This window comes from Hipposideros armiger, unplaced genomic scaffold (genome assembly GCF_001890085.2).
Source record: "Hipposideros armiger isolate ML-2016 unplaced genomic scaffold, ASM189008v1 scaffold_997, whole genome shotgun sequence".
NCBI classification, from domain to species: Eukaryota; Metazoa; Chordata; class Mammalia; order Chiroptera; family Hipposideridae; genus Hipposideros; species Hipposideros armiger.
In genome coordinates this window covers 33,872-56,448 of record NW_017732347.1, presented here as the reverse complement: position 1 = coordinate 56,448, position 22,577 = coordinate 33,872, and the positions used below count along the sequence as shown (strand labels likewise).

At 45.0% G+C, this 22,577-nt stretch overlaps 1 protein-coding gene across 1 annotated transcript; it reads left to right on the top strand.

The window, feature by feature from the left end:
* The first annotated feature begins 1,746 nt into the window (after positions 1–1,746).
* On the top strand, positions 1,747–15,887 carry CUNH8orf76 (chromosome unknown C8orf76 homolog). The gene is made up of 6 exons (XM_019631406.1): positions 1,747–1,942; positions 2,738–2,833; positions 3,528–3,671; positions 7,841–8,298; positions 10,298–10,430; positions 15,550–15,887. The coding sequence occupies exons 1-6, from the start codon at positions 1,826–1,828 to the stop codon at positions 15,745–15,747; spliced, it is 1,146 nt and encodes a 381-aa protein (XP_019486951.1). The 5' UTR covers positions 1,747–1,825; the 3' UTR covers positions 15,748–15,887.
* Positions 15,888–22,577: the final 6,690 nt, after the last annotated feature.

Genomic DNA, 22,577 nt, shown 5'->3' with positions numbered 1-22,577 from the left:
AGATTCTTTTTTAAGGGATAAAGAAAACATTTCTTTGCAATTCTAGATTCCGCTTGTTTCTGTTTTCAGATTAAGGCATCAGTGGTTTACTTCTGTGGTTATTGGTGTAAATTTTACATGAGGATTAGTCTTAAATTGACCAGTAGTAGTTTATAGATGACCAGTTTTCTTCATCAGAGGGACTTAATGAGGCACCCAGACAGTGATCTTGAACGCTGTGGATCTCATTGACCTGAGGTCAGCCGAAAATATGTGTTCAGTTGAGCTGTCCTTCCTCTCATTCACTAAGAGAAATCCCTAAATTTGCTTGCTGAGGGGTGCATTTCACAGGACCTCAAGCTCTTGCAGTGAGAGGAAACCTTGGTGGTCGTTGTCTTCAGAACATGGGAAATAGCTGTGTTTTGGTTTTTCTTTTTCTCCCCTCTAGTAAATTTGGGTTAATTCTTAAGCTGGAGAAAAAGATTGCTTTATTGTTAAGGAAGCGCATGGCACGAACAGTGAACTTGGTGGGATTTAACAATGTTCATTCTCGGTCTCCCTGGTCTGCAAATTAACAGCAACGTTGGCCCTTTTGGTACCTTTTTCTAGACTTCAGTCACCCATCCTTTGTTACTGTTTGCTCTCCCATCACCTCTCTCTCGCTAGCATCTCTTGCACATCAGGCACAATTGTGCTTTGTCCTCCCTGCCTAGACCGTGGCAGCTAGGTGAGTGTCAGGGGCTAGATTAGCTACATTTCTGATGGGAAAACAAACTTTTTTTTTTTTTTTTTTAACGGCCCTTCTCTGGTTGAACTCCTCAGTATCTAATGCCTGGAGGCTGTCCTGGTAGAGCTTTCCACCACGACTACTGGGTATATGGGCTGGTACCTGATTTGGGGAGTCATCAGCAGAGAGATGGATTTTAAAACCTTGGGGAGTGGATTAGGTTCCCCTAGAGCGAGAGTGTGTAGAGTAGAAAATTGTGTTAAAGAAAGAAACCTGGGAGACAAATGGGGGAAGAGGAATTAGTGAGAGTGTGGACCAACAGGAGGAAAACCAGAGGAAATTTCCATGTCTATTACCTGCTGTGTAACATGGCACAGTAATACTGTGCAATATTGGCCGGTATTTTGTCAACAGGCTCTGCTTTCCAGTCTTAAGGAACATCTTGAAAGTATAAGAATGTTAATAAATACTAGTCTTAGAATTATGGGATTTGATGTTTTCTCCAGGCAGAATTAATGCTCCCCTATGGAGCCCCCAGAGAAAATTTCTAAGTCCTCTGTTTTATAAATGAGTGAATTACTCTGGTCCTTGTCATTGGTGATGTCTTTTCTCTGGGTACATGGAGAATACTGACTCGCTTGTTCTCCTGCTCTTAGATACGTAAGCAAGTGACTTAATCTCTCTAAACCATAATATCTTAATCTGCAAAATGAGAATCACTGTGCCTTTCATAAAGAAAGGATATAAAAAGTGCAAAGAAAGTGCTTAACAGTGTCAGGAATGTTGTTAGTGTTGAAAAAAATGGTACCTACCGGTTTCAAACAGCTGTCCTGGGGCCAGTGCTTTCTAATTCGTGCATATAAGGTTTGCTCTGTCCATCTCCTGAAAGGGAGAAGTCAAACTGTCCTGGGGTTCGGTCAGTTTGTGAGTCAGATAAAAATCCCAGCTCAACAACTCCCAACCTGCAGCCGACCAAGTCTCGGTTTGGCCCCCTCCGGAGACTACAAGTCCCAGCATGCCGCGCTCTGGGCCTTGGCGGCCCCGCCTTTCCGCGTTGGCTCGCGTGTGGGCGCAGCCCTAGGCACCGCCTCGTCTCGGAGCTCCCACCTTGGGCGCGCAATGGAGACTGATTGCTGGCTGCTGGGCGGAGAGTTCGAGGATTCCGTGTTCGAGGAGAGGCCGGAGCAGCGGCCTGGACCGCCGGCTTCCTACCGCGCCAAGCGCTGCGAGCCGCAGGTAAGAGGGCGGGGCCTCTGGGCCTCGACCCGGCCCCCGGGCCTCGTCCTCTCCGGGTTGACCCTGCGCCCACCTGGCCTCCCCGTTATCCCTTCCACCAGCGGGAACGGGCGTGCCCCGAGCCCCACTCGGTGGATTCAGCCCACTCTGCGCCCGAGAGCGCGAGGAATCCCCCAAGCTGTCAGCAGCTAACGTGCACCTGGCGTTTGGAGGGTCCCGCTATGGCTCTAAAATCCGCACTAACTCCCAAGTACCTTCACTGATTCTGCAGTCGGGCAGGCAGGGCCCCCCAAAATCCTCCTTTCATTCTAATTATTTGCTCTCTCCTCTTTGCTTAGATCCATTCTACCTATTGCTTTTACGACATGCTCGTTATAGCACTATAATGATAATTCTTTCCTATGCCCTTTCCTTAAAGAGGTGTCAATCCCTATTGCATCCACTCTAAAATTTCTCTACCAGAAAGCATCTGTCAGTCTAAAGAACCAGTAGGAACTGTGCTAGTTAAATGTAGGTTCCCAGGCACCACAACCCCGTATTGAAAATGCTAGGGATGAAAGAAACCATGTATACTTTTGAGCTTCTTTTTTTATTGATATGTTTATTAATTGCGACAGTTTTTAATAAAAACTGGGCCATCATTAAAATTGTCCCGCGTCGATGTTTTCCTCTTGAGTGCCATCCTGAAGAAGTATACCCTTTTTTTGAGGTTTAATCAATTACATATGGGAAATGACTTCTGAGTATGAGGTGGAGGAGCATAGCTTCTTTCTCTGCTATTTTCACAATTTCTAGTGGTTTTATGAAGAGGTGGGGAGCAGTGATGATGCTGAAGCTCTAACGATCAAGAAATTCAAAGGCGACCTGGCCTACAGACGGCATGAGTATCAGGTAGAATTCAGCGTACATAAGGCTGCACTGCTTGATTGGGGCTCCTGTTAGTTACGGCATATTTAAATAACAGGCTACTGAATTATGAATGTGTTGTTTGTGAAGATGAATTTAATCTTTTGATATGTGTTTGTAATTCGAATCCCAAATTTCTGTCCTTTTTTAAGAGGATCTAGATAATTTGTTTCGTTCCTTGTAACTGCACTGTAGGGGTCTTGTGGGGTCCTTATGGGTCGGTTTCCCCAGGCGCTCTATCTCATTACGCGGGAGCCTGCAGCACAGACATCTCATGGTGCCACAGGAGCAAAGAAGGCACCCTAAAATGTGACCTCATTTCATCTCACCAGAGTCCTGTTGTTATTTTGCTGATGAAAAGGTTATACTACAGCAAGTTAGTGGCAAAACCAGGATTCAAACCCTGGTCTGTTTGGCTCCAGAATGTTCTTCCTGCTATACTGCAGTGTTTTCCATGGTAGTAGTGATTATATTCTCCAGACGTTTCTTCTGTGCCTTTTAAAAAAATAGTACTAACTGAAATAGTCAAGTCATCCTTAGCTCATTGTAGGGTCAGTTATAACATTACCTTCTGCCTGGGAAAAAAAAACATCCCTATAACTGAATCCTTTTTTTCTACTATGTTTTCCATCTTTTCATCCCTTATCTTCATTTCCTCTATTTAACAAATACTTGCCAGAAAGCACTGCAGGAATATTCCAGTATCTCTGAAAAATTACCGCCTACAAATGTTGCCATGAAAAGGGATGTGGAGGAAGGGCAGGCTCGCTGCCTCGCTCGTCTGGGAAGGCACGCAGAAGCACTGGAGATTGCTACAAACTTGGTGAGTGGCTTTATTTGCTTATTTTCATTTATTGCTTTAGGGTTGTTGAATGCTTTTTAAAAAACAAAACAAGGCAAAAAACAACTTCTTGCCAGCAGCAAAATCTGTGGATTTGGAAAAGCAGAAGAAAATTGTCAGTGGTGTAAGAACTTTATTAGGATGAATAGTTTGGAGCTCGGGACATAATTACGTCCTTGTAATATTCTGTGGGTTATGCTCAAAATTCTTCATTGCCTGAAAAATCTCATTTGCAAATTTACTCTTGTTAGGAGTAAATACTGAGGGGAAAGATCATCAGTGATTTGTTTTCTTCTTCTTTTTTTTTTTTTTAGATTTCATTTTTCAAAGTTTCTACAGTGAACGTGTATTACTTTCATAAACAGGAAAAAAAATGATGAAATATCATACTAAGCCAAGCTTTGATAGTCTTGTTTTTTTTTTTTCTTAAATGGAATTTGCAGATTCTTTTTTAAGGGATAAAGAAAACATTTCTTTGCAATTCTAGATTCCGCTTGTTTCTGTTTTCAGATTAAGGCATCAGTGGTTTACTTCTGTGGTTATTGGTGTAAATTTTACATGAGGATTAGTCTTAAATTGACCAGTAGTAGTTTATAGATGACCAGTTTTCTTCATCAGAGGGACTTAATGAGGCACCCAGACAGTGATCTTGAACGCTGTGGATCTCATTGACCTGAGGTCAGCCGAAAATATGTGTTCAGTTGAGCTGTCCTTCCTCTCATTCACTAAGAGAAATCCCTAAATTTGCTTGCTGAGGGGTGCATTTCACAGGACCTCAAGCTCTTGCAGTGAGAGGAAACCTTGGTGGTCGTTGTCTTCAGAACATGGGAAATAGCTGTGTTTTGGTTTTTCTTTTTCTCCCCTCTAGTAAATTTGGGTTAATTCTTAAGCTGGAGAAAAAGATTGCTTTATTGTTAAGGAAGCGCATGGCACGAACAGTGAACTTGGTGGGATTTAACAATGTTCATTCTCGGTCTCCCTGGTCTGCAAATTAACAGCAACGTTGGCCCTTTTGGTACCTTTTTCTAGACTTCAGTCACCCATCCTTTGTTACTGTTTGCTCTCCCATCACCTCTCTCTCGCTAGCATCTCTTGCACATCAGGCACAATTGTGCTTTGTCCTCCCTGCCTAGACCGTGGCAGCTAGGTGAGTGTCAGGGGCTAGATTAGCTCTGTGGTTCCTTCTAGCTTGGCAACTCTCCATTTCTGTGGCTCAGAGAAAGATCTGTTGCCCGTCAGCAGGTTCCAGGTCTCCGTAGCTGTAGCTCAGTTACCAGGCAGGAGGAAGACCATTCAGAAGACCTTCAGCTCCCGGCAGGACACTGAGAACTATTCTCCAAGTTCTGGGCACCCCACTGGGGAAGACTTTTGGGAGAAGGAAATGGGCAGCATAGGTTAGTGGGCCTCACCTCTTCCTTTGGGTCTCTTCATATGATCCCAGTGGACACTACCTATTTGCATGGTTTTCTTTTTTTTTTTCCTTCCTTTTTTTCTTTTTTTTTAAAAGATTTTATTGAGGAATTGGGAAAGGAAAATGTTGTGTTTTTCCAGGACCCATCAGCTCCAAGTCAAGTTGTTGTCCTTCAATCTTAGTTGTGGAGGGAGCAGCTCAGCTCCAAGCCCAGTCTCTACTTTCAATCTAGTTGCGGGGTAGGGGGGAGAGGGACGCACCCCACCATTCCATATGGGAATCGAACAGGCAACCTTGTTAAGAGCACACGCTCTAACCAACTGAGCCACCCGGCTGCCTGCGTGGTTTTCTTATTTCCTGGTACCCTGTGCTTGGTTTTAAATTTGATTTTAATTTTTTTCCCCTACTCGCAGATCTTGTTATTAGCTCCGGACCATTTCCGTTTTTTTGTCTCAGTGGTTATTGTCCCCTCATGTTCTGTAAGGGGACAGGTCAATATGCAGAATTGAACAAAGAGACTAAACTATCCTGGAGTGCCTGTCAGGATATGAACATTTAATGATCACAACTTCTATTGCACTTGATTCACCTCTCTTTTTAATGATTTTTGGGTAAAATTTGTAATAGAACTTATTTCTTAAACAAATAATTTAAACATCTTATATAGTGGCTAATGTGCTCATGTGATGAACTGTGGTAAGAAAACTGCTTTCTGACAGTAAATCAGTAAATGTCTCTTTTTTTTTAATTTATGACTCCACAAACATTTATTTCAGTCCCCCCATGTGCCCAATTCTGGGTTCAGTGCTAAGGAGACAGATAAACCATATCTTGACCCCGCACACAGAGTGCTAGTTAAGTGTCTAGTGGGAGACTCCTAAGCCAGTGAACGTGCGCATCAGCGCTTCTGAAGCCCCCTTTATTCTGTGACCCCTAGTGTGACTGACTGTAGCTCTCCTACTCATTAGCTGTGTGACTCATTTGCCTCATCTATAGGATGGGGATATTAACAAAATCTATTTTAAAGGATTGTCATGTGGACTAAATGAGTAAAGCACTTAGAATAGTGCTTGGCACACTCTAAGCACCCAATAAATATTAACTATAGCATCATCATCACATTACAGAAGGAGTTGCGACATTCTGGAAAAATCACACAAACTCATTTAAATGGAATTTAATTTCCACAGTTATTTACTAGTTATGCTGTCAAAACCCTTGCATCAAAGTGATGGTTTGTATGTAATAATCTCTCCTGCAACACACACTTGTTTTGTCAGTATGAGAATGTTTTTAGAGTACAAAGCACCACAGACTGGTTGTAAAAGAAAGGTAGCATTTGTTATAGGTTATCTATACATGCTGCTTTCCTTAAAAATAAAAGACATGGGGTGGCTGGTTGGCTCAGGTGGTTAGAGCGCAGTGCTCATAACACCAAGGATGCCGGTTCGATCCCCACATGGGCCGCTGAGCTGTGCCCTCCACAACTAGATTGAAACAACTACTCGACTTGGAGCTTATGGGTCCTGGAAAAACACACTGTTCCCCAATGAAAAAATAGAAAAATTAAAAATAAATAAATAAATAAATAAATAAATAAAAGACATGAAGGTATATGACCCAACAGGTATTAACCTTACCTGTTATGGCCCAGGTACTGTACTCCTAGTAGAATTCAACATTGAACAAAATTGCTTTTGTAACTTAACTCGTTGATTGGGAAGGACAGAATACTACACAGTAGTAATAAAACCACATCAGTCCTGTCATTGGAAGGGTACAGTGTAGCCAAATAGGTTGTATGGGGCCTTATTTCCTCTTTTCGCTCAATACATGACTATTGAGAAGCCTCCCCAAGCTTTCACTCGCTGGTCTGCCAGTGCCTTTGGGCTGTGTTCTGGGTAGCTTTACTCGTATTTCTTACTCAGCGCAGTTCTCTGTGGTGGCTCGATCTGGACACTAGGCCAGGTTTTCCTTAGATGTAAAGTCAGCTGAGAGGCCGTTGTCATCTGCTGCCTGCTCCCCACAGGCTATACATTAGAAAAAGAAGGCTTGTTGTCCCTAACCCAGTGGGGTTTTTGCCATATGGCGAGTTAGGTAAGAGGTGCTGGCTCTGGTTAAGGAGACTTGAAAAGGATTTTTTGATCAGGAGGAAACCACGCAACCCCCTCTGGCCAGAACTAACTGGCCTTGGTCACAGTTAGAAGGGAAAACATTTGGATTCAATTATGATGCAGCATGAAACACTTAGAGCTTCAGGGCTGTCCTGCCTAAGATGTCTAAGCCAAGGAAAATTTGGAAACAGTTCGTTTGAATCCTCAAGGAAATTACCATGTGGATTTTTAAAAAGCCTGGAATATTAAAATGGAACCATTAGCCCAGAGTATAGAAAAGTTGGCTTGATTCTCTCAGCTGCCTGGCTGAAGACAATAATGATTATAATAAAAATTGGAAATAAACTGACGTTTATGGTTTTGGTGCTGAACTTTGTCAGGCCACGATCATGTGATGTTATTGTTATGACAGTTGGATGTTTGGGGATGACGGGTGCTTATTTTGCTAGGTGGCATTTCTTTCTCTAGGTTTATGGTTGCAAACTGAGATCTGTTGAAAAATATTTCATTCACCCTGCCTGTGTAGCTGATGAAAGATACTTTGGATTTTCAACATATACACCTTGGGTTTTTAGGAATCTCCATGTTTACATGTTTAAAGTTTTGGACCTTTTTTTTCTCCCTAGGAAAATAAAGCAACCAACACAGACCATTTAACCACTGTGCTCTGCCTCGAGCTTGCTATCTGTTCAAGTTTGCAGAACGTGGAGAAAACCATTTTCTGCCTACAGAAACTGATTTCTTTGCATCCTTTCAACCCTTGGAACTGGGGCCGATTGGCAGAGGCTTACATGAATCTGGGGCCAGCTCTCCCAGCACCGATTGCGTCATCTCACAATCAGAACAGTTTCACCTCAAGTGACAAAAGTATCAAATCCTCCTTTCCACATTCAGGAAAAGACTGTCTTTTGTGTTTCCCTGAAACATTGCCCGAGAGCTCTGTGTTTTCTATGGAAGCAAACAGCGGTAATAACCAGAAGAATGAGAAAGATCCTAATAATATTCAAAACTCTGTGGCCAGAAAGAGAGAAGCAGTGTTGCCAGAGATTCAGATGAAAGCATGTGCCTCTTTCATACGAACCAGGTAAACGGACAGTGGATTAAACAGTACATGGTACTAAGCTCAGAGTAAAGGTTTTATTTTTCTAATTTGTAATTTCGACAAGTTCTAGGCTAGATGCTGGTACATGTTTTTGAGATTTTTCCTATGGCCTAGATGGAATCCTTTGAACGTGTCCTTTTATTTTTTTATTTATTTTTTGAACGTGTCCTTTTAATAGGTAAGATTTAGAAACAAAACTATATTTGCTCAACAATACAACCTGTATCATTACTCAAGATAAAGAATTAAAACTGGAAACCATTAAAAATAGGAAAAGAAAATTAAATGTATGAAACATTAGCAAAGAGGGAAGAGATGTTTTCAACAAGGAATTTTTCACTCACATGTTCCCCAGAAACCTGAAGAAGAAAACCTGCTTTTGTATTTGAATCACTATTATTAATGTGAATAAACAGTGTTTATTCGACAGAGAAGCCCCATGGTCCAGGGACTCCAAATCCTTTGAATCTAGAGCGTATAAGGGAAAGGGGGAATACGCTTGACCAATTCTGTAATTTATGAGAGAAACAGACTCTCTCGGGCCTCAAATGACACCAAAAACACCGAGTTGTTGTTTTTCTTTTTTAATTCTGGAGAATTCAAGAAATATTGAGTAATGCGCTGGCTGAGGCTTACTGAGAATGAGTGATACCCATTTGATAGATTTTAAACTCTTCAGATGTTTATTCAGTGTTGACTGTGTCACTTTAATTCAGAAGTACATTGAGTGACAACTGTGCTGGGTGCTGGGTCATAAAGATCGTTAAAAAAGCGTGCCTTTCCTTACACAGCTCATTGTATTGAGGAGAATCTACATGGAGTCAGTGATTGGCAGCACGGGCGCTCAGCACGCGGGGGCTGGTCAGTGTAGCAGGAAGAAGGAAGCCTTTACAGAAGGAACGATGCCTCTGTCAGTTGTATAGATACATGTGGACTAGATGCTTTGTATGCATGATTTCATCTTAATCCTCACTCCCTGGGCTAGATGCTGGGGTCCCACTGTAGGGACTAGAAAACTAATTTAGACTCATGCCCAGAGTGGCCACCCAGGTCTGTGACTCCAGAGCCTGGGCTCTTTCCAGGACACCTTGCTGACACCATGGAATATTTCCCAGATGAGGAGAGCCATGCTAGATAAAGAACGCACAGCCCAAGGAGTGAGAGGCAGTGTAGCCGCGTTGTCGTATAGTGTGGTGGTGAGAGCAGCGCTGGTGGTAGGAGCTCGAGAGGTGTAGGCTGTAGACCACAAGGCCAAGGTGGCATGGTCACGTAGGAGGCAGGACTTTGGGGTCAGATCTGATTTTAAGAAACCTAATACATTGTTGTCATTGAATAATGAGTCTGGACTGCTCCACGTGCTAGCTGACTGACCTTGCACAAATGACCTAAACTCTCTGACCTCCAGTTCCCTCATCTGGACAAAGAGGAAATGGGGGAAATGCCTCCTTCGTGGGGGTGTGGGAATGACAGTACCTGAAGCACTTACTGTAGCGCGCAGTGTGTGGTGAGCATTTGGTAAATGTCGTACTTCTGTTGTTGTTTTTATTAGCACAGGGCTTTAAATGTCATGTTGAAGGCCGGGAGAGTATTTGAAGGCTTTAAATGCTGAAGTGGTGTGACAGGAGCTGTGATCTCAAGGGGGAGACCTGGTGGCTGAGAAGGAGTATTGGAAGTAGGCGTTTGGAGCTAGGGACACCAGTGAAGGGGCTGTGGGATCGTCGGCGGATGGTGACAAGGACCTGACCTAGGATAGTGCAGTGGTAATCCAAAAGGACATGGATGGCACTGCACGATGGAATAGACAGGACTTGGTGGCCAGCCAAGTGTGGGTATGGGCCATTTGTTCAGAGTAAGGAGCTTTAGGGGTTCAGAGGCGCCTGAGAGCCTTCTGCGGAGCTGGATGCCTGGCGATCTCTGTGCGTTTCCTCACTGCTTTTCCTTTTTGCGGACCCTGCACATTGGGACTTTCGCTGTTTTTCAGGCTGTTGCTTCAGCTCACCCAGTCTCAGCAAACATCGTTTGCTTTGGAGAGGAACTTGAGGACTCAGCAGGAAATTGAAGATAAAATGAAAGCGTTCAGCTTCAAAGAAGACACTTTGCTGTTGATAGCCGAGGTGAGTATGTCCCCTAGGATTTATGTGAAATGAGGCGCTGTCCACATGTTTTTCCTGGCTCCCGCACCATTTTTTAAAAAGTGGTGAAATCTCATCCGCGAAAGGGCTTCTGTCTCCCTCCTTTACGTGCCTTTTGATCACTTCATCCCTCAAAGCGGCCTCTTCACCTTTCTCCTGCTGCAAGCCAGAAGGCAGGGGCTGTGTTTCATTTACCTGTCAGGGCATGTGCGCACCTGCCTGCTTGAACATCAGAAATGCCCAGTAATTGTTTTGTCAGTGCTGAATAAACGAGTGAAAGCATGCTGACATTTGTGCAGCCCTCTTGTATGTTTTCCCTTCCATTCATTCTCGTAACGGGTAGCACAGGGAATGAGGCTGAGAGAGGCTGTGACTTGCCTGAGGTCAGATCTTAAGTGGCAGAGCTGCCCTGGAACCCGGCCAGCTGCACGTCTGTTTTCTGTCTGCTCCACCCTGTCGCCACTTTGATGGTTGCAGAGACATTCACATTCCATTTTTTGAAAACCGTCATTAGCTTTTTAAAAACCGTGCTGTTGACGTTTCTTAAGATGGCCCTCTAGTTTTTCACTCCAGTTCCTTCTAGAATATAATTGAAACTTGACAGCTCAGGGACTTGCCCCGTGAGAACACCTCTACCCATGTCCATCCTGACGTCACTAAGAAATACCGACTGCACATCGGTGATTGCCGGGCCCCTTGCTTCCTTCCCCAAGCTAAGCTCCCATTCGGACTCCGTTTCCCTATTCGGGCATCAGGCTCGCCTGTCTGTTCTCTGGGAGCCTTTTTCAGCCTTCCCCCTTCTGTGGGTTCTTTCCCTTGAGCCCACAGACATGCATGCGCAGGTGCCCCGCACCTCCGAACTTCACCGGAGCCTTTCCTCAGCTCTTGTTTTCCTTCATCTCTCTATAGCATTGTCGCCATCGACCACTTGCTTCTGTATCCTCTTGTCTTTACGTCTAAGAGGTTACGCTGGCCTGGTTTTCTCCTCTGTTTCTTAGCATTCCTCCTGAGACGCCACTGGTTTCCTCTGTGTCTTAAGTAATGACGTTCTCTGACGTTTCACTTAGGTTCTCTGTTCCCTGTGCCTTTCCCCTCCAGAAATCATAACCACGCGTAGAGTTTCAGCTGTCACCACTGGGCTGCTCACCCTCCAATCTGTACCTAGTCCGATCTCTGGAGTATTTGTTGCACGTCTCAGGTTAATTACCTACGAGGTGATTAACATGAGATGATTATTGATTATTCCACTGTCACTTCAAATACAGAATGTCTAGAATGGACCCATTCATCAAAACCCTTTTCAGCCATTCTTCCGTCCGTGCCCAGCATGGTGCCCAGCCTTCCACAGACGTGGCCATCAGTCACTATTGGTTGAGAGGAAGCAGAGAGGAGTTGGGGAGAACCATCTCTTTGTTCTAGATTTATTTTTTTCATTGATCCTGTCCATCATTCTTCTACCGATATGTGTGGGCCTCTTTTTCTGTAGTCTCACCTCCAGCCAAACACCAAGCCCGCCCTCCCTTCAGGGGCCGCCTTTCATTTCTCTTCCACCGCTGGCGCCATGGTCCTTACCACCTCACGTTTGAGTCTCACCGTGACCTCCCAGCTTGTCTGTCCTTGCTTTCTCCCCTCAGATCTGTCATGAAAGTTGCTGCTGGGTTCAGACCTTGCTTCGATCATGTTACCTGCTTGCTTAAAAACTGCAGTGTGTCATCATTCCCTCAGAGGTCAGGTCTAGGTGAAAGGCCTTGATAGTGAGGCCTCCCAGAGGGTAACCCCAAATTCATGACTTCGTAGCTCCTTACACACATCTTTTGCTTCCACTAGACTAACGGCCCATGTGTAACAAATTTGCCGTGGGTTTTCCCATCTCCACCTACTTATATTCCTATCCTCAGAGACCCAGCTGAAGTTCCACATCCTCTAGGAAGCTTTTCCTGAATGTCCTGGTCTTCATCTGAGCTCAGAGGGATTGCTTAAATAGATAGGCCTTTGGGCCCTGAAAGAAAGTACAAAAATATGTCATCTCTTCTACTAGCTCTTAGGTTCCTTACAAGGAAGACATCCTTATAAGATGTCTTAAAACATCCTCACGCCCTTCACCGTGCTCAGCACATCTGTGGACTGATCTGGACAACGCATGTGAAATACCCGTGGAGCTTTTAAAAGAGACAAATGTCAGGGCCCTCATCGGGATTATAATGTACATTTCATTTTGTGCTGTTAATTTTGACATTGTGACATGAGCATGACCCTTATCCTTAAATATTCTTCAATTGCCTACTTTTTTCCCTTTGTTTCCTTATAGTTGTTTTATTTGAATATGGAGCCATATAAGGTCCCTATACTGTATTGGGCTCTTCTGTCGCTTGCATCTCTTTTATTCTATCACAGTTTCCCTTTCCCCTCTTTCTTTGTGATAAAAAATATAACATAAAATGTACCATCTTAATCATTGTTCAGTGTGCAATTCAATGGCATTAATTGCACTCACAAAGTTGTGCAGCCATCACCACTATTTCCGAAATTTTTTCATTACACCAAACAGAAACTCTAACCGTTAAACAATACTCCCCTCCTCCCCGCAACCCCAGGTAACCTCTAATCTGCTCTCTGCGTCTGTGAATTTGCCTGTCTCCGTATCTCAGTGGAATCATGATAACGTTTGTCCTTCTAGTTCACTTAGCGTTATGCTTTTAAGGTTCATCCATTTTGTAGCATGTCAGAACTTCATTCCTTTTTATGGCTGCATAATATTCCATTGCATTTATCTATGTACTATACACACACCATTCATCTGTGTGCTTATCCGTTCATCTGTTGATGGACACTTGCATTGTTCCCACCTTTTGGCTATTGTGAATAATGCTGCTGTGAACGTTGGCATACAAGTATCTGCTCTTTTGGATGTATTCCTAGGAATGGAATTGCTGGATCACATGGTAATTCTGTGTTTAACTTTTTGAGGAACTATCAAACTGTACATTTCATTTCATACTTTGTTTTTTGTTTTTTGTTTTTTTTAACCTAACACTGTCATGATTGTGACCCTATATTTTTAAATATTACTTTGAGTACATAATTTTTAATGGCTGGATAGTAGTCCAGTTATAGCTTTCGGTGAGCTTCATTTATTTACTTAAGTCCTCTATATTGAACATTTAACAAATATAGTACCTATTTTAATAAGTCTTTGCAAAAAAGTAAATGTATGTATTTCTCCCTTTTAAACTAGTTACTAGAAATAGAATCACTGGGTTAAAGTATATTAACATTTTAAAGACTTGAAACAGATTTCCAAATTGTCATTCAGAAAGGTTGGTTAATTTACATATTTTCTGGCAGTGTCTGAGAATTCTGATTTTCCTTCTCTAATCCTAGGTATTAGGTTGAACCATATGAAATTGTCAATATTCAATCACTTTGACCTATAAAAACAATTTTATTTTGATCAACTAAATGTTACTTTTTGAAATCTGCAATTTGATTGGTAAAAATAGCTATTTTTAGTATCAATGTTTATTTGATTGCTATTAAGAAGAACAATTTTTTCATATATTTATTGGCCATTTATGTTTTGTGAAATATCTAGTTGTGCTTTTTCTTCATTATTCTGTTTGCATGTTTCTGGTTTTCTTATTAACTTTTAAGAGCGCTCTCTCTATCCCAGGCTTACTAACCTTTTATGTGGTACAATATTTTCTGAAGTTTATGATCTTTTTTGGTGTATAGAAATTTTACATTTTTATATGGCCAAATGTTTTTGCAGATTTTTTGACACCTGTGAATGGTGTACCTGCCGATCCCTCGTTTTGGAATAGTACATTGTTTGAGTATTACTGTTTTTCAGTTCTCTTTTATATATTTAAAAAAATAAAAGACCTTTGGTGTTGAATCCCAGATTTTAATATACTACCTTTCATGGAGTCCAAGACATCATCAATTGTAGACACATCATTATTGATGTGCCACTAAAAGAAAAATAAGATACCATTTACATTATGACAGCCTGTGGTTATAAGATACATCTTGACTTCAGAAATGTTAAAATATGAAAACAAAAATTAGAATTGATAAAAAATGCTGTGCTTTAATAAATGCCGACAGTTGCCAGGTTAAGCTACTTATCTCATTGGCTCTTGCCTCAAACAGTATATAGTCTTCGGAGATTTAAAGCCAATGGAAACTGTTCTTTGAGTGCTTCTTCTAATCCATTATAATTTGAGTTTTCACGAACACATTGGCTCTCAGAGTTTGCAGGAAACAGATCATCTAGTCCACATCCAAGTGACTTGAATTCCTTCTACACCATCCCTGTCAAACGGTATATGAAGTGTCTTGGGACTTAATTTGAGTCACTGTTCTTACCAAAGATGGACTAATTACCCAGTGGGTTCAGGTGCCAGCTTTTTCTACAACTTAACTTTGTGGGTGTTTTATCAAAGAGCAACTAACCGCAGAATCCGGGCCTGATTTTTACCAGTAGGGGGCAGTATTGTTCTATCAGAGGCCAAGCCTGTGCTCCTGACATCCCTGTGGTTGCCGTGGTAACATTTCTAAAGGGATTGAGCCTCCCTGGGTCAGGAAAGGGTGGGCACAGCTACTTGCCACACCACGGTTTGCTGCCTTTGACTTCTTTGGAGAACTTCTAAGAGAAAGAATCTCTGCACACCTCCCCAGCCCCACCCCCACCCCCAGAGCCGTTATATCCTGCCCAAGCTCTGCTTTTCAGTCGTTTTACAAGCTGGGAGAACCACTCACAGTGGTTCTTTCCAACAGAAGATGCTCTTTGATAGGAGAAGGTTGATCTGGCATTCCCTGTAGGCTGAATAGAACTGCTGCCACATTAGCACTTCAGTGATCTCTTTACTTAGGGAAGGGATGAGACTAGAACACAGGATATTTTCCCATGTGGTCCTTGGGTGGCTACTGCTCAGCAAACATCTTTTAGTATGTAGGAACTGTCAGACTTGTCCCCTGGCTGCTAATGTATTTCTGCTTATGGATAAAATCCTGTATACGTGATGAATGGCATAGTCTTCCGTTCTGTATCTGCTGCCCCTTTTATTGGGTCAGGTTTTTTTTTTCCCTCCTTCTGCAGGTTATGGGAGAAGATATTGCCCCAGAAAAAATAAAAGACGAGGTTCACGCCGAGGTGAAGTGTGTCGGCTCTGCGGCCCCGACCCCCTTGGTGATTGCATCTTCGAAAGAATTTGAAGACAGGTGGTTCAGAAAGATCAAAGACCACTTCTGCGCCTTTGAAAATCAGTTGCGTACAGAGATACAAATCTTGGCTTAGCAGTCCCTTTAAAAACAAACAAAACGTCTTGCCCTGTATTGATTGTCCTTGTTTTACTTTAGAGAGAATCCACTACTAATCGTGTAATATGGAGAATTAAAAATGATTATTTGTGTTTTATAAAAATGGCTTATCTCCCAGGTTATTTCTACGGTGTTCACTGTCTTGATTTTTTTGTTGTCTTTTTAGATTTTTGCTGTTCACTCATCTTAGGCCTCCTACCCCTTTTAGGAAATAGCTGTTGGGAAAGTGTATAAAAGAGCTTTTTAGATTTTATAATCTTTTCAAAACAGTTACTGTATTATAACCAACAGCATAAATATCCACATTGTTTAGGTAAATTCATCAGAAATGGCCAAGAACATTGAAATGTAATGGTAAACCATTTCTAAGGGGTGTGCCAAGGTCTGTGAAGGCCCTGAGATTTTACCATACCTGTCGGCAAGCACGTTAGCCTGCCAGTTTCATGGATGCTGCAGGACACTTTAGTATTCATGGCCCAGCAAGCAGTATAAGCTTCAGCATATTTGCATCAGTTCCTTGTGCTTCCAAGTCCCAAGGGAGTGATGCATGTGGGCCCAAACGAATGAGTGCACACACAGTGGGGTGCATGACAGGAGGGGGGCCCTGGGCTTAGGAACTCAGATCTTCCATAGTGGGCAGTAAACGTGCTTGACCTCCAGAGGACACTGCCTCTTTTTATAAGGCTGTGTGCTATGCAGATATCATTGAAAAGATAGTGTGAAACGAAGGGCAGTTAGTACCTTGCTCACAAGGTGTACAGAAACACAAGACCCACAGAGCACTGTCTTACAGGGTGAGTGTCCTGTCTTCAGCCACACCAATTATAATCACAATCTCATAACATCATCTTCACATACAAAGGGCCGTGTCCTTACTCGAATTATCTGGGATGGAAGAGCTCCCTGAGGAGAAGTGGAATTTAATAGTAAACCGGAAACTTCATCAAATGGTGTTCCACACAGCTTTTCATTTTGTTTTTCTGAGCAGACGGAAGAGAATTCCAGCCCGGGGCCAAAAGGTGACATCACCAGGATTTCCCGTCCACCTCACCTGCTCACTCACCCTTTCCCAGACCCCTTCCCAAAGCAGACAAAGGCCTGGTTTTGTTTGTATTTTGACTACTGTGTTAGTATGAGTGAGTGATAGCGTGACTAGCAAGAGTGAGTTTAGTCATTTATCTCTAATGGGAGACAAGTCTATGATTAATAGACTTGTCAATTTCTAGGAATCATTAAAAGGTAGGGAAACCCCTCAGCAGGTCCCCATTGCCCCCCATCCATTCATTGAGTCGTTAACAATCAGCTCCTGTTATGTGACAAGCATTGTATGGTTGCCATGGAGACAGGTGATCTTGGAGGCTATGGTCTAGGTGTTGATGGCCCTCAGCGTAGAGCCCCAACTGGAACATGGCTTCACCATAGAGCCTTTGTCTCCCTAGGGCTTCTTTTCCCCCTGCCCCGTACCTTTAAATTTCACCTTTAGGCTTTCACACAGGCGACTCGGTCTGGACCCTCTCCCTGACCCCATCACATGGCTCACCCATGCTCAGCTTTCAGGCCTAGCTTCCCAGAAGTCTTGATTCCCACGTCGTCGTCGGTTTCCTTCCTGTGCGCCTTCCCTGTTTCACTCCCGTGTTGGTCTTGAGTACTCTGTATTGTAATCGCCTGTTTGTTTTCCATGACAGGCTAAGCTTTGTAAAATTGGGACCAGCTGTCCTGTTCCTGTTGGTTTGTATCTGTAGGGCAGGATACCTGGCATCTGGTTAAACATTTGTTGAAAAGAATTGCTGAGTTAATTGGCCAGTATCATTGTTTGCACGTGAGGCTAATACCTGACGATCTGAAGCACTGAGGCAATATCAGCACCCTGCCTATTTCTTTTTCTGTCACTAAATCCCTTTCCTCCTGTTTGTCTAGGTCTAGAAATGCCCTTTTCTCCTCTAGCGTCACTTGGCTTCCCCTCTCCATCCTCGTCCGCATCTAACTTTGCCCAGGCTTCTAGCTTTCAGCCCTCTGCCCCTCCTCTCAGACCCACTGTCTGAACTCGCTGAGTGAAGCTGCTTATACCCTCGCTCCCACCCCACCTCACTGTCCTGACGGCGAGCGGCATGTCCCTGCAGGTGAGAACCAAGCCCCCTGCACTGCTGTGCCTCGGCTGTAATGGGGAAAAGGGGCATCCAGGAAGACGGGGATCTGGGTTTCATCACACAAAGTCTTGATCACTCCAGCAGAGATAGGGCAGGTAATTAACTGAGCAATGATCGTTAAGGAAAAACCTCAGGCCGGCCTTCTTAGCCGCCCCACCCTCTTGTCAATGCATGAATCACTCAGGTGAGCAAATGTGAACAACAGAGGGACTGTCTGCACTTCAGGTGGGTGGACCGGGACCCAAGGGCAAGTCTTGCCTCTTGTGCCCCAAAAGGCCTGTCTTCAACACTCTCTCAGTGGTAGCGGGAGGGTCTATCCCTGGTATTTGAGCTTGTGAGTCTCCTGTCCTTGATACTCTTATACCCCGGCAATCTTCATACTGTAGCCAAAGGGATCTTACAAAAATCAAAGATCGTTCTCAGAGTCCTTCAGTGATTTCCCAAATCCTTCGTGAGACCTGCGCAGTCCAGCCCTGGCTCACGCCACCCCAGCTCCTCTGGGCTCCTCTCACGTCCTTGGATTCTTTAAGCTGTCTGCCACCCGAGCCCTTTGCCCGTCCAGTTACCTCACTTGGAACACCCTTCCCTACAAATTTCCAGCCCTGCCATAAACTTCCCCTTCCTAAGGATCTTAGCTCAACGGTCACAATCAGACAAGATGATCATGATCCCAGGCGCTGAGTCTTGTCACTGTGCCTTTGCCTGTGCTTTCTTTTTCCCCCAGAACGCTTACTGGAATCACAATTGGGTATTCACTGTAGGAGCCCTCCTTGCTAGATCACAGGCACTAGGACTGTGTCTCTGGTTTGCCCCTTTATGGCAGAGCTCTCCTTCCTGGACATGCCATGATTCCTGCCTTGCTGGAGCCACAGGTCATTGCAGAGGTCACCTGAAGCCTGGTGAGCTCGCAGCTCGTGGGCTCGTCCCTACAGAGCCCCACTGCCAGCACTAAAGGTGCCCCTGCCTGCCTGAGTGATACCACAACTCCACAAAGGTGTGCTTCATTTTAGAAAAAACCTTGGGTAAGAATCTCTATGAAACAAGTCCAAGGCCACCGTTTGCAAAAAAAAAAAAAAAAAAAAATAGATTGTTCTAAATAGCAGCTTTCTTGTGCTTTTGAAATTTCATCTGTAAAGGGAATTGACACACTACATTCCAAGGTCTTAATCATAAAAACCAGCAAGCAAACAAAAAGCAGAGAGGATGATACACAAGTGTGCAAATCTCTGATCCCCAAGGTGTGACCGCGCACATTCCCCATACCTGGCCCTGTCCCCTTACTAACCAGGCCTGGGGGAAGTGCTGTGGGCCCAGCTGAGCTCTGCTGCACAGCCAGAAGCTGAAGTGAATGCCCCATGGTCCCTATGAGGGGCGGCCCTGGCTTGGCTCCTCCTACCCTGTCTTCCTAATAGAAGTGTGTCTACCAGGAGACTTCGCTACAGCAGTCAGGAGAAATGGAGGACAGGCGTTTGCCTCCTCGTTTATCCTTTTCTCCCTCCTCCACACAGAGTGGCTTCTTCACCTAAAGCGTCAGTGTTGTGTCTGCTCAGCCCTTGAGCTAACGACCCCCTAGCCCCCATCGCTGGGAACTGCTCTGTCATCCACACAGGTGGTATTTGGCAGCCATGGGCGTCCTCAGGGACCCTGACTGATTGGCGAGAGGAAAGGGGGTTTACCTAACCTAAGCTGGACCAATCAGAATCTCCCCTGGAGATTGGTCAAAACCCAGGCGTGGCTGTGTGTTGCCAGGTGGACGCTGAGGAGCAGACAGAACAGGTAGGTCTTCAGAGAAAGAGAGAAAATGAAAGAGACGCCCAGAAAGGGGAGAGGGACAGGTCTGTGCTTTGCTGCTTCCAGATCGCAGTTCCTTCCTGTTCTCTAGGCCCAGCCTCATTCTTGCCTGCGGCCTCCATAAGATGCCTGCAATGTGTCGGCAAACAATGGCCCTACACAGAGGTCCATGTCCTAATCCCCAGGGCCTCTGAATATGTGAGGTTACATGGCAAAGGGATGTTTTGTACTCAGCCTATCAATAACCAGTGTTGTGGCTGGACCCGCCCTTGTGGTTCTTAGTCTGTTCGCAGGATGACTTTTCAGTAGTTACCATCAGGAAACTGCCGTTGGAAGAAACGTCCAAACCTGTGGAGAGTTTTTTGAGCCAGAACTGACGACAATTGCCCCGAAGCAAGATCTCAAATGCTCTGCAGAATGGTAGTCTGCAGCTTCTTTTATGCATTTGGAATTAAGGACGGAATTGAAGGAAGATTCCGTGAGGGTGGGAGAAAGCAAGGCAGGGATTGAACTGCAAGAATATGTGCTTTCTTAAAGGTGGTTACCTTCGGGGGTCTTACTTCTGGTATCTCAAAGGTGTGTTAACCCAGATGCACAAGCGAGATGACCAGGGCTGACTTAAAGACCCTTCACTAAAGAAGTTATAGGCCTGGGACGTGACTACCCACCTTGATCTGCCCAGTTAGGAACGTATGATTTATTATAGCACCCGTTTTCCATCCACAAAACTTTGAAAAGATACAGGTTTATTACTTACAAGACCTGGAAGTTACACAGCACACCTGAGGCCACACAGGTACAGAGAACACACAGATCTGGGGTTCTGTTTTTGTTGGGGTCGAGGGTGGAGGCCTAGGGTTTGGCCGGCTCACTCTTTATTGGTGAAATGAAAACACAAGAGCTGGAATTTAATACATGGGAAGAGAAAAAAAAGAAAAAGCAAGTAGCCCAAATGGTCAGTTATTGAAATCAACCAAGGTTTCTAAAACAAAGGGGCCTCAGTGGTGTTGTCATATAAGATGAGAGCTGGGGGCTCTCACCAACACTGGCAGTCCGGCCCCTGGCACATGGGGAGGGGGGCAAATCGGTGATCAAATACATGAATTCAGGCCCTTGGAGTGGAAGCCAAGGCGGGCCTCCCAGGACTTGGGATAGAATAATTCAGCTGGGAAATGATGGACTGGATGCGTCTTCATGCTGTGCTCGCAGGGTGGGCTCCCAGGACAGCACGGGGGGTCTGCCTCTCAGCAGCAGGCTGCACTGCCCAGGCCTGTGAGGCGAGCACATGTGGATGTTTGGAAGGCAGGTCAGGAAGCAGCCCTGGGGCCCTTCCACTCGAGGGCTGCCATTCTCAAAGAGCAGCCCCAGATGCAAGCCACTGGCTGCTGGCAGAAACACATCTCAGTCGAGAAATGCCATCTCCGGAGGCCTAGCTGAGATGACTCGGTGGTCCGTTGTCCTGCAGCAGGGCAGAGAGCTTGGGGGGGGGGGTTCTTCACTAGCAACCATTTCGGTGGGAAGGTCTAGAAACCTCTGCTCTCAACGCTGGGCCCACCAGCCTGGAAGGTGTCTTTACGTGAATTTGCCTGACGTGGTGAGTGGGCAGTGGGGGGAAGGCAGCCTTGGCAAGCTCAGCTACAAGCTGGGCTCCAGCCGCCCCTTGCACTTGGCCCTGTGCACACGCCGTCCCCCTTGCGTGCTGTGGCCACCTCCTTTGGGCCTCTGTCCGCTCAGTGTGGCGTATCATCATGCGGACACCCCCGCTTCCCACACCCTACAGAGGAAAGGCGCATGGAGCAGGACCTTGGTAAGCGACAGGTCTGTCTCAGTCAAAATACAGAGAACCACAAGAAAAAGGAGGCTGTGTTCATGCTTGTTCATGTGCGTCTGCAATATTTACATTCTCTGATAACAGTTTTTCTGACACACTCTTCGGGAGGAAGCTGAGAAAGTGAGTGACGGTTTCTCTGTGTCCAACAGCTTCTTGGACCAAGTCCAGACAGTGAAGCATTTAAAGATGCGGCTCTGCCACTCCTGTGACAGCCAGCAGAGCAAGCAGGGTGGAGGTGGGGAGCCCAGGGAGGTGAGGGCGGGACAGAGGGACAGTAGGGGTCACCGGGAGTGGGAGGGGGGTTGACTGTTTGTCCCTGCTGTGGGAACAAAGCGTCTCAACCACTCAACATTTCTTGTGCATGGGGACATCCAAGACACAGTAGTTAGGGTCCCCTTGGCCTTTGGGCTCTTCCAGTACAGATAGGGAGATAAAGATCGCTACCAGTGAAGACCAAATGAATCAATGCTACAGATAATTTCTAGGGGAGACACTGGGGGGCAGGGTTGATTATTAGCAATCAATACTTCCAGTTGGCCCCAGCTGATAATCCTGCAGGTGGGTAACGTGATCTCTGATCCCTGGTGTGGGGTGTGTGTTTGGCCCTAAGAGAAACCCCCCTTTCATGGTACCCCCTACACACGACTATCACATGATTTCTTTCATTCTGTTCTTCATGGCAGTTGTTCTTGTGGGTGTCGCCTTCAGCTGGCTTTGGAGTCCTCCAGGAAAGATGTGAGTCTGGGTCTCTGCCTGGCACATGGTGGGTGCCTCATTGCTGCGGTAGTAGAGACTCTATATGTTTCAGGATGGCCTCCAGGGAGCCGGCCTGCCCAAGCTAAACTAAAGGTGAGTTTGGGAGGATTGCAAAATTGGATAAGGATGTGCTTTGGCATTCAGCCACCCCCTTGCCAGGTGTGTAAAACCCTCCTGGTGGAAATAGTGTCTTGGGACAAGCGCCCAAGGCTGGGGGCCCTTGGGAATCCAGTCCCACAAGGGAATGGCCCAGCCTTGCGTCAGTGGGTTGTATTAGTCAGG

What these genes read in the sequence shown, in the direction of transcription:
- CUNH8orf76 (XM_019631406.1), top strand. Translation starts at nt 1,826, where the DNA reads ATGGAGACTGATTGCTGGCTGCTGGGCGGAGAGTTCGAGGATTCCGTG. An exon ending in CCAAGCGCTGCGAGCCGCAG is followed by an intron (nt 1,943 to 2,737) that starts GTAAGAGGGCGG and finishes CACAATTTCTAG; the next exon opens with TGGTTTTATGAAGAGGTGGG. An exon ending in ACAGACGGCATGAGTATCAG is followed by an intron (nt 2,834 to 3,527) that starts GTAGAATTCAGC and finishes AATACTTGCCAG; the next exon opens with AAAGCACTGCAGGAATATTC.